The sequence below is a fragment of the Humulus lupulus genome, chromosome 6 (assembly GCF_963169125.1).
Source record: "Humulus lupulus chromosome 6, drHumLupu1.1, whole genome shotgun sequence".
Classification (NCBI taxonomy): domain Eukaryota; kingdom Viridiplantae; phylum Streptophyta; class Magnoliopsida; order Rosales; family Cannabaceae; genus Humulus; species Humulus lupulus.
In genome coordinates this window covers 215,329,461-215,341,442 of record NC_084798.1, presented here as the reverse complement: position 1 = coordinate 215,341,442, position 11,982 = coordinate 215,329,461, and the positions used below count along the sequence as shown (strand labels likewise).

At 30.7% G+C, this 11,982-nt stretch overlaps 2 protein-coding genes across 2 annotated transcripts; both read right to left on the bottom strand.

Moving 5' to 3' along the window:
• Positions 1–4,756: 4,756 nt before the first annotated feature.
• On the bottom strand, positions 4,757–6,499 carry LOC133783213 (cytochrome P450 71D9-like). Its single transcript, XM_062222761.1, has 2 exons — positions 5,580–6,499; positions 4,757–5,438 (listed from the first exon to the last, which is right to left on the bottom strand). The coding sequence occupies exons 1-2, from the start codon at positions 6,483–6,485 to the stop codon at positions 4,800–4,802; spliced, it is 1,545 nt and encodes a 514-aa protein (XP_062078745.1). The 5' UTR covers positions 6,486–6,499; the 3' UTR covers positions 4,757–4,799.
• Positions 6,500–8,953: 2,454 nt separating this feature from the next.
• On the bottom strand, positions 8,954–11,579 carry LOC133783211 (cytochrome P450 71D11-like). Its single transcript, XM_062222759.1, has 2 exons — positions 10,538–11,579; positions 8,954–9,830 (listed from the first exon to the last, which is right to left on the bottom strand). The coding sequence occupies exons 1-2, from the start codon at positions 11,438–11,440 to the stop codon at positions 9,183–9,185; spliced, it is 1,551 nt and encodes a 516-aa protein (XP_062078743.1). The 5' UTR covers positions 11,441–11,579; the 3' UTR covers positions 8,954–9,182.
• Between the last annotated feature and the right edge of the window lie 403 nt (positions 11,580–11,982).

Here is an 11,982-nt window from a genome sequence, read left to right as displayed (position 1 = left end):
AACGGAAACAGGAAAGGGTGCGTGAAAGGGTTATAAAATATAATATATAACATATAATATATTTGTTAATTTGATAAAAAAAAAAAAATAGGCCACATGGCAGACACATATTACAACAAATTTAACACATCATCAATATTATAACACATCAGCTTACACATAAGCATTTATAAAAATATAAAATAAAAAGTAAGCAAAAATGGGAGGAAAAATTGAGCGGGAATTGTAAAATTTTTCCCTGAAAAATAAAAAACGAGGGGAAAATTGAGCGGGAATGGTTAAAAAATTTCCCTCCATAATATACGTAGGTAAAGATTATTACCTACTGATATTATTGGTAGGTAAAGCTCTGTTCCGAAATATAATATAATGGACTAGCATTTACCTACTAATATTATCTACCAATAAATATTGGTAGGCAAAACATTACTTTCCCTACCAATATATATTGGTAGGTAAAATATTGGTAGGTAAAGATCAGATTTCTTGTAGTGTAATGGTCGCGGCCCTACTCCACCATGTCACGACGCGCCTCCCAAACAGAGGTGCCTGCCTCCCAACCATCAGCACGCGCCGCGACCAGCTCTCCCCCATGTCGCAGCCCTATGGCCTTTCAGCACCACCCTTCATCTTCATCAAGCTTGGGTCGCGGCCCCACCTAAAACCCTACCAAAAACCCCTGTTTTTCCTCTTCGAACTCAATCCAAAAACCTACTAAAACACTTCCAACTCCACAAAGCAAAGTTCCCAACTATTACCACAACTTGTCCATCATATAACCAACAAAACGTAAGCCTTAAACCATTCAAAACCTCATAAAATTCCCATTCCTATGACCAAAACTCCAATCTCAAAACTAACACAAAAATAGAGCAAAGAACTAGAAAATTGAACTAAAACCTTACCTTAAACTCGAATTGAATCATCTTCAATGGCTGAACACAAGCCTAAACCCTTAAGCCTCAATTCCCAAGCTTGAACCCTCAATTTGAGCTTAAAAAATTCTTCAAAAATTCAAAGGGAAGGAGAAGGAGATGATCGGGAAGGGAGAGAAAGGAAACACTCTGTTTTTCTTAAGCTTCTACAACCTTCTAACTCAGCATATATCCCCAAGGTAAAATGACTAAAATGCCCCTAGGCTTATCTTCTTTCCTTAACAGCCCCTTTAGTTAATGGTTGTGATTATGGAATAATATTTATGATTATATTAGTCCATAACAATAATTATAACATTCTCCCACTTGGACAATATAATCAAACCACCACAATATTGTCTAACACACATATGTTATTAGTCCAATAAATCATACATAATATCATACCGATAGGATACAAATATTACATATGACTTGGCCCTCTAGACATTTAAATATCATACTAACCATTAACTATCAACCCAAACATGCATGAGGTACGACAGATTGAGACTATGCGCATTCATCTCCTTTTGTACATGTCACTTCGATGAACAATAATATATATATATAAACATATATACGTAATAACAACAATAAGAAATGACTTCAATTATCATTATGCATGTTTAGAGAAAAATACAAACTATAAGCAGTCCATACAAAATACTAGCATTTTCAATACATAAATGGCAAAACTCCCACTGAGCTCAACGAGCTAGGCTCCTGACAATCCCATTCGGGCAACGTGCTCTAAAAACACACATATAGGTAAGCCTTTCATTAGTGGGTTTGCTAACATGCTAGTGGTAGGCGTGTACTCAATAGAAATGAGGGACTTAGCGACTTTCTCTTTAACAAAATAGTACTTTATATCAATATGCTTTGAGCGAGAAGTACTCCTAGTGTTCTTAGAGAAAGCTACTGCTGCGGAGTTGTCACAATACAATTTCAGCGGCCTCCAAATAGAGTCTACAATACTCAATGCTGAAATGAAATTCCGCAGCCATATTGCTTAACAAGTAGCCTCATAACACGCCATATACTCTGCCTCCATCGTAAAAGAAGCTGTGAGGTCTGCTTGACACTTTTCCATGAAACAGCTCCTCCAGCCATCACATAAATGTAGCCTGAAGTTGACTTTTTATCATCCACACATCCTGCATAATCGGCATCACTGAACCCAACTATATCAAGAGTGTCAGCTCGCCGGTAAGTCAACATATGATCCTTAGTGCCCTGAAGATACCTCATGACTTTCTTAGTCGCTTTCCAATGGCTAAGTCCAGGATCACTCAAGTATCTACCCAACACGCCGACAACAAAAGCAATATTAGGGCATGTGCATACTTGAGCATACATCAAGCTACCAACCAGTAACGCATAATGAACGACTTTCATTTCATCTCTCTCTTTATCATTTTGTGGATATTGAGCCTTTGAGAACTTATCACTCTTCACTATTTATTTTTTAAAAAAAATATTTTAAATTAGAAAAATGAATTGAAAATATATTTTAAATTAATACAAATTTTAAAAAATACATATTTTGATAACAAAAATACCTAAATTACAGAGTGATGCATATTTGTTGAGTCAACACTTAACATGTCAGACATATGATGTATTGATAAAAGTAATGTTTTAAAAACTTTAGGTATTTTTTCCGCAAAAAAAAATGATTAGGTATTTATCTTTAAAATATATTGAACATTGAGTATTTTTACCGTAAAAATAAAAAATTAAGTATTTAATTATAACAAGTATAAAACATTGAGTATTTATACCGCAAATATACATTTTTTAAATAAGCTAATTATCTTTGTTGGCTAGTTGTGCATATGTTTTATTGGCCTGAAAAGCAAAAACACGTGTTCTTTTGGTGAAACTTGATTTTTGGCCATCATTTCGTTTGTCAGTGTGAGATTGTGTAAGGTTTGATAAAATGAAAGGTAATAATATTTGTACCCCAAAATTTTATAATTATATTCCACTACTAAGTTTATCTTATTTTATTTATCAAAATATTTTTTAAGGAGAATATCCATCTCTATTTACTAAATGGGGTCTTGTTTGAAAAACAAAACACCTCAAATTTTTTAAACATTTTAATTGCTCTACATTAGATGATTATTCTATAAATAAAAGGTCATTTCTTTTCTTTCTTTCCTTAAATACCCCTGTTTTGACGGTAAAATAAACAAAATAAGCCATAAGTATGGTAGTTGCAATTATATATTGGGGTTAGGATTTTAATTGCCAAAGTATGTGCAAAAGGTTAAGCTGATTGGGTTTTTTTTTTTACAGCAAATAGCCTATTTATATTTTTTTATTCAATCATGCATAATCATCACATTCTGAGAAAAAAGAAGAAAAAAAAAAGTAAAAAATTACAACAAAATATTGGTCGAATAATAATAACGCATCTGCAAAGTAAGAATATGTTTATCACGTGTTCTAATCACGTGGTTTTGTATCCAACTTCTAAAATATGGCTGCACCTGCATTGTATACTACATAGGTACAGTATATAGATTCAAAATATTTGTCATTTTATTCACACGTGTTTTACTGGAGGAGACATGTTTTACTGGAGGAGAAAGCAGTTGAAAAGATAACGATAAAGAAACCAATATAGTGGTTTAGGTAATGAAAACAAAACAAAATATTTTATTTAGAAACATGAAAATATTTATTATCCAAAATAAAAAATATATAATTTTTATAATATCACCCTGAAAGATTAATTTAAGTAAGCATGACTCATAATATATAAATTTACACAATATAATTAAAGATAACAAAAGTTTTACAATCAATATATTTAAATTAACTTTACAATATTCAAAATAAATTATATAAACGAAAAACTACACAAACACGAACAAGAATAAGTTTATTTCTAATTCCTAAAAAAATGTAGCTCACTTACTTATCATTTTACAAGTTCTAGAATTAATGACGATGCATGTGAATGTAAATTATTAAAATTTACAAGGCTTTCTAAATACTAATACTCATGCTCTCAGTCTCAGGCTGATGTTTAAATATTTTCTCTTGGATACTTTAATAGGCTGAGAGATCAGTAATATGATCACAGCATTAATAAATTTAATATTGTAGTATTTTATAACGTTAAAGTGGGCAGCTGAGGGATTTTGTTTATATTATTTTTAATTTAAATATATATATATATTTATATAAAAACATAAAATGTAATGGAAGATGATTAGATAGTGGGAGAGGGTACTGAAAGAGTGGAAAAAGACAATGAATTAATATTAAAGATAGAGGAGTAAAAGCTATATTATTTTTAAAGATATACTTTCTGCTAGACTAATATTGCACTAATACCACAACAACGAATGGTTTTTAATTATTACAATTTTAAAAATAAATATACAATATAAACACTTTAAATATTTTTATTATGCTTTAATTGTCATTTTGTATGCTTTTATGTTTACAGAATAGAGATGATAAGTATCATCATAATAATTACTGCCAATCAGTTTTAGAATTTTTAAGCTTTGTTACAAGGTAAATATTATTAAATCTACATCATAACAAAGCTTTGCCATTTTTATGCTTTAAATTTACAAAATATAAATATGACAAAGTACAGCCAAATAAATATTGTTCATTAGTTTGATAAGTTGTCAATATAATGACACAGAATAAGGGTTGAACAGATCTCTCTTATACATGAACATCAAATAGTTTCTAGAGATAACTGCAACTTATTATGAACATCGAACAAAAGACGTGATACATTATAGTAACAGATATATATATATATATATATATAATTCATGCTTTTACACGGTTGACACAAAGAGCCATCAACTAAGCAATTTATTGAAAAAGTAAACACCTTAGTTCATCTTAATTTCCATGTGATTTTCCAATTGGTGACAGTTCGTAAGCAATAGGAATCAATTGTAGAGCATTTTTTCTTTTAAGGGTCGTACCAAACGACTCAGTCATGTCCAAATCTTCATGTTTCACTCCATTGGGAAGTATCCAGTCAAAGTGGTAAAGCAAAAATGCAAGGGAAAGCTCAACACTGACAACAGCGAAAGACATGCCAACGCATATTCTCCTTCCACCACCAAATGGGATAAATTCACAGTTGTTACTTTTAAAGCCAATAGAACTATCTAAGAACCTCTCTGGTTTAAAACTCTCAGGTTCACTCCAATATCTAGGATCTCTTCCAATCACCCATGCATTAACTATGGTCTGAGTTTTTGCAGGTATCACATAACCATTAATCTCACACGTCTCTCGACTTTCTCTTGGCAGTAACAATGGAAGAATTGGATGTAGTCTCATGGATTCTTTGATAGCTGATTTTAAGTACTTCATCTCATCAAGTCCAGTCTCATCAGCCAATCCTTTTCTGTTAAAGACTTCTCTAACCTCATCTTGTGCCTTTTTCATTGCTGTTGGATTCTTCATCAATTCTGACATAGCCCATTCTACAGATGTTGCTGATGTCTCAGTCCCACCAGTAAATATTTCCTGAAAGTTATGATCATATTTATAATTCTTCCTCTAATAAGAAAACTTTTTTGGTAAAAAAGTGATGAAAAACATAACATAATAATGTGCATGCAGCAGTCTCCAAACTAAATTTGCATATCATGATCATTAAATACTTACAAAGATTAATGCATAAAGATTGTCACTTGTCAAGGAAAATCCAAGGTCATCATTATTATGAAACTTTAGAAGAACATCAACCAAGTCTTCATCTGTAATACCATCACCACTTTTCCCTACTGGCTTTTGCTCCTTGTGTTCAGCAATGATTTCATCAAATATCCTTTCTGCCCTTTCTCTAAGCTTCTGGAGTTTAGGCCTAGATCGACTCATCTGGGAAAATAATTTAACAGAAGGAAACAAATCTGAAATTTCAAAGCCTAATGATACCTTCATAGCTTCCACCATTACTGGCAAGAACTCTTTGTTGTGCATCCTTGTCCTACCACAGGCTGCACGTGAAATGATGTTATACGTCAACATGTTGACCATCTCACTGAGATTGATAACATCGCCAACATTAGATGAAATCAAGTCTATGAAGTTGAACATCTCTTCTTCTCTGATGGCTCTGAAAGACTGAACTCTTGCCACATTTAAAAGCTCCTGCATGAAAATCTTCCTTACCTGCTTCCAATACTCACCATATGGAGCAAAAGCAAGGTCTGTACCGTCATATAACATGACTTGTGAGAAGAGAACTGAGGGTCTTGATGCAAAAGCGAGATCATGGACTCTCATCACCTCTTTGGCATATTCTGGTGATGAGATTATTATGGTTGGAACTTCCCCAACTCTTAAGTACATCAAAGGTCCATGTTTCATGGCTAAATCTCTGAGTGTGCGATGGATTAAAGGGCCAATGAGCTGGTGTATATTTCCCACAAGGGGAAGTTTCCATGGTCCTGGTGGTAGTTTCGAAGCTGAGCAGCTGGTTTGACTAGTTTTTCTGAGTATTTTCATCGCCATAAACACGAAAATGAATGAGAAGAAAACGACTGGGAAAGATGGTATTTCGATCTCCATGTAGAAAGTGACGGTTCAATAATTTTGATAGAGTTTAAATGAGTGTTTTGAGATAAGTACTACAATAATACGTAGTGCATTATCGAAGATTTTATAGTGTTCTGTGCCATGTAAGCTCATATATATGGTGATAGAATAATGTATAATTTGTGTGTGAGTGCTAGCTATAATTATATTATTAGACTATTCATCACATGTTACTCGCCATTTTTTTTAATATAGAAAATTGTTTGTATACAAGAAAAATCAAATTATCTTGACTGACCACACTAGTACTGAACGAACCCACTCAAAAAAAATTAATAATAAATAACTATTTTTTTAATGATTTTATTTTGAAAAAGTAAATAAATGAATTATATTTTTAAAGTATTATTTATTCACTAAATAACGATAAAAGCACCCAAAATAGATATAATTATTAAAAATAACATGATAAAATAAAATTTTAATTTTATTTTTTGTTGATACCTATTAATATATATATATATATTATTCTAAGCCCCCATTATATACAAATTCTTGGTAAGTCACAGAGAAATGCGAGGGAGAAACACATCAAAATATATATATATATATATATTTATATATATATATATATATTGAGATCCTTACAATAATATACATATAATCTAAAATAATTACAAAAATTATCTACAAAATTTTATTTACAAAAATATTTTGCCACATCATCAAAAAATACCGAATTCTAAAAGTATTATACTTGGATTTGAAACATTCCCAAAATCTCGTTTTTCTAAGTTTTAAAAAGTAATATTTTGGTTACTTAAAATATTAATAATTTATCAATTTGTTACTTTTTCATAAAAAAAAATTATTTTTAGAGCATATTATTTTATATATATTTTGGTTACCTCCAAAACTTATTTGTTGAAACTATTTTATCTTAAGATACCAATTGGTCATATTTAGGTTATAGTATGCTATCTTATTATTATTATGACACTTTTACGTTGCAGATTAGTAATTTTTTAGAAACTAATGAGTTGCAATAAATTATAACAAATTACTGTATAATTTATTATTAAAGTTACTTTTAGTATACTATACAACTTATTTTTTAATAAAAAGTTTTAATTCACTTTTTAGTCACTAATGTAATTACATGAGAGTAATAATGTTTTTTATTAATCAATCAAAGAAGAAACTTAAAATTTACTTTCCAATTATAATAATAAATACACATTTCAGTATTTTATTATTAATTTTTGTTTGATCACATTAAAAAGCAACTACATAGTTTCTTTTTAAGTACAACACATAAATTATTTATTATAATTATCAAGAAGCCTTTCCGTTTTTTTTAGAATTTGTTTAAGTTTACGCTTAATTAAGTTATTTTTTTATTAATAGAATATGAAAAAGAAACTAAAATATTGCTTTTATTCTGTTCATCTTCTCCGGCGACAATGAAAAAACATATGCTTCATTCATATCAATGTAAAAGATTTATATAATGTATAAAAAAATGGTATAATTGTAAATATTTTTGTACATGTTATTAATGTAAATAATTTGATAAAAACAGTAAAGGATATAAATTTTCCATATATATTTCGAATAATGACATCTGCACCAAAAGTATGTACCTAAACTTTACACGTAGAGTAATTTATTATAGTCAATCACATTTATTAAAATTGAGTTACACTGTAATTAATAAACAATGTCACATCAATATATGTAATATTTGAATACATATTTTGAGTTTAGATAGAACACCAACAAAATTTATATTTATTATATATATGTGAAAAATATTTTTATTTATTTTTTGCTCTTTTTGGATGAAATTATATCCATTCTGAAAAAGAAAGAATAAAAAAAAATGATGAAGAGAACAATAGCACCATAAACTTGAAATTGATTTTAGAAGTTTTCATATAAATATATGAACTCAAATATTACACTTTTAAATAGTGATCTCAGTTAATTGATAAATGTAGTATGTCATTCTTATATAATAGTTCCTATATATTTTAGATAAATATAATTGGTTTAGTGTATAAAAGTAAAATAAATATCATAACTCAATCCTTTTCTAATTTTTTATTCAATTTATTTTCCAAACAAATATAAATTTAATTTAATTTTAAGATTTGAATCAGCAAAAAGACAAGAAATGGGACCTGAATATTAGGGACAGGATCTGCTCCGAAAATAAGTGGTGGGGTGAGTTTTGTTTTATTACCTTTTTTAATTATATAACGTGCAATAATGACTAATGAGTGGGGAGCAAAAGGTGTAAACATAGAATTAATAATTTTTTCCGTTTTAATTGCAAGAGTTGGTAGACAAATATAATACCACAAATATAAAGTGACTGTAAAAAGTGATAATTGTAGAAGTAATCTGTTAATAATGTCACTTTTACTTTAGCAAATGTACGTAGTTATTAGTTAATTTGCTACAAAGTATCTAATTATTATGCACTAATAAAAAATGTATTAGGGTAAGACCAAACAATATGATTGTTTGGGAGAATTATCCATTTCTAGCCCCAAAAAATATTACAAAGAACTATAAACAATTTTAACCAAAAAAAAAAAAACAGGTTTCACATAAACACCCACAAAGGCTCTAGATATAAGAGCAACTTATTAAGAATATATAACTATATATCCTTGTACATGGAACACACATGTACTATATCATTATTGAAAAGGGAAGCACTTTTTAGTTCATCTTTTCTTGTGATTTTCCAGTAGGTGACAGATGATCACAAGCAATAGGAAACAAGTTTAGAGCATTTTTTCTTTTAAGGGTTGCACCAAACGACTCAGTCATGTCCAAATCTTCATGTTTCATTCCATTGGGGAGTATCCAATCATAATGGTATAGCAACAATGCCAGAGAAAGCTCAACATTGTGGAGACCAAAAGACATACCAGCACATATTCTCCTTCCACCACCAAATGGGAGATAGTCAAAGTTGTTACCTTTGGAGTCAATAGAACTATCTAAGAACCTCTCTGGTTTAAAACTCTCAGGTTCACTCCAATATCTAGGATCTCTTCCAATTACCCATGAATTAACTATGGTCTGGGTTTTTGCAGGGATCTCATAACCATTAATCTCACACTTCTCTTGACTTTCTCTGGGCAATAACAATGGAAAAATAGGATGTAATCTCATAGACTCTTTAACAACTGATTTTAAGTAATTCATCTCAGCAAGTCCTGTCTCATCAACTAATCCTCTTTTGTTGAAGACTTCTCTAACCTCATCTTGTGCCTTTTTCATTGTTCTTGGATTCTTCATCATTTCTGACATAGCCCATTCTACAGATGTTGCTGTTGTCTCAATCCCAGCACCAAATATGTCCTAATAATTGTCATCACTCATGAATTAAAAATCTATACCATCTTGCTCGATAAATTATGTATATAATTGGCCAAATAATTATTTCCTTTTCTGGACTATTAACAGCACTTTCGACTTTTTTCCCATCAAACTACTTTTCATTGTGATAATTCGCTTTAAACAATGTCTAATGTTGAAAATTGCTCAGTCTGTCACATTCAATAAAAACAAATTGAAAAAGACACAATGTGACCGTTTTGTCAAAGTCACCTTTTTGAATCAAAATATCATTTTTAAAAATTCCCACTAAAAATATAAAGTGTTTCATTTTTATTGGTGCCTATAATTCTTTTAATGTAGAGAGGCTTTTTTTCTATATAAATTGAAGCGAGGATAACTTTTTAAAATATCTATAATTATTTTTTTTTCTAAAAAAAATTATGATAGTATTCTTATGTGAAGTACTTATCATATACCTGCCTCATCGATCTATACAATATAAAATTAATAATATATGAATTTCTGCTGGTTCATCAAAAAAAAAAAAAATAATAATAATAATATATGCTAAAATTTGAAGAAAATAATAATAAGGCTTTCTCTATAAATTTAAAAAATACATACATAATATAAACATAACTTTGCATATTAGTTAATATAATCTTCTCTATTTGACAGGTATAATAACTTGTAGAAGAGATAAAGTAGCATAAAATGAAACTACTTACAAAGATTATTGCATAGATATTCTGACTTGTCAAGGAAAATCCAAGGTCATCTTTGTCATGAAACTTCAGAAGAACATCAACCAAGTCTTCATCTGTTTCACCATCACCATTTCTGTCTATTGGCATTTTCTGCTTGTGCTCATGGATAATGTCTTCAAATATTCTCGCTGCCCTTTGTGTAAGCCTCTCGAGTTTAGGCCTCGAACGACTCATCTGGGAAAATAATTTAACAGAAGGAAACAGATCAGCAAGTTCAAAACCTATTGATACCTCAGTAGTTTCCATCAATACTGACAAGAACTCTTCGTTGTGACTCCTTGTCCTTCCACATGCTGCACGTGAAATGATGTTATACATCAACATGTTGAGCCTCTCATTGAGATTGATAACATCACCAAGATTCGATGAAATCGACTCTATAAAGTTGAACATCTCTTCTTCTCTAATGGGTTTGAAGGACTGAACTCTTGCTGCACTCAAAAGCTCCTGCATGAAAATCTTCCGGAGCTGCCTCCAATACTCACCATAAGGAGCAAAAGCCAGGTCTGTACAGTCATGGAAGATGATCCGAGCAAAAAGATTGGAGGGTCTTGATGCAAATGTGATATCATGGACTCTCATCACCTCTTTGGCATATTCTGGTGATGAGATTACTATGGTTGGAACTTCCCCTACTCTTAAGTACATCAATGGTCCATGTTTCATGGCTAAATCTCCGAGTGTTTGATGGATTAAAGGGCCAATGAGCTGGTGAATGTTTCCCACAATGGGTAGTTTCCATGGTCCTGGGGGGAGTTTAGAAGCTGAGCTGCTGTTTTGACTATTTTTCAAGAGCATTTTCATCACCATAAACACAACGATGGAGAAGAAAAGGACTGGGAAAGATGGTATTTCCATCTCCATGTTGAAAAAGTGATATATCAGTTATTTTGATAAGAGTCTAAAACTCTTAATTAAATAGTGATGAATGAATTTTGAGAGAAGTACGTGGTAACATTATTGAAGAAAAATAATATTGGTCTGCCATATAAGTCCATATGGTGTTACGTTTTGTGTCGGGTCTTGTGTGAGTGTGCGCTGTCATCATTCATGACATGACAACTCATTGCCTTTATAAGGAGAAAACAATTCATACACACTTACATATGCAATAATATGTAAATAATTAAGTTTAACCATTAATATATTTGTGATTGAGGAACATGGTTGAGATTTATTATATATTATTGTGTGTAACTTTTGTGTACCCTTATCATCATTTTCTCTCGGTGAATACTTGATGTCCTTCTATCTTGATGCGTAATGAGTACCCGGCCAAGTCTCCACGATCCCGGGAATCTGTTCGGTCTCAGGATCTTGTATAAAATTGTTGTGAAAAATAACAACAAGAACTGAAAAACACAAAACTCAGATCAATAAAACAGAAACAAAACACACCAAATTTA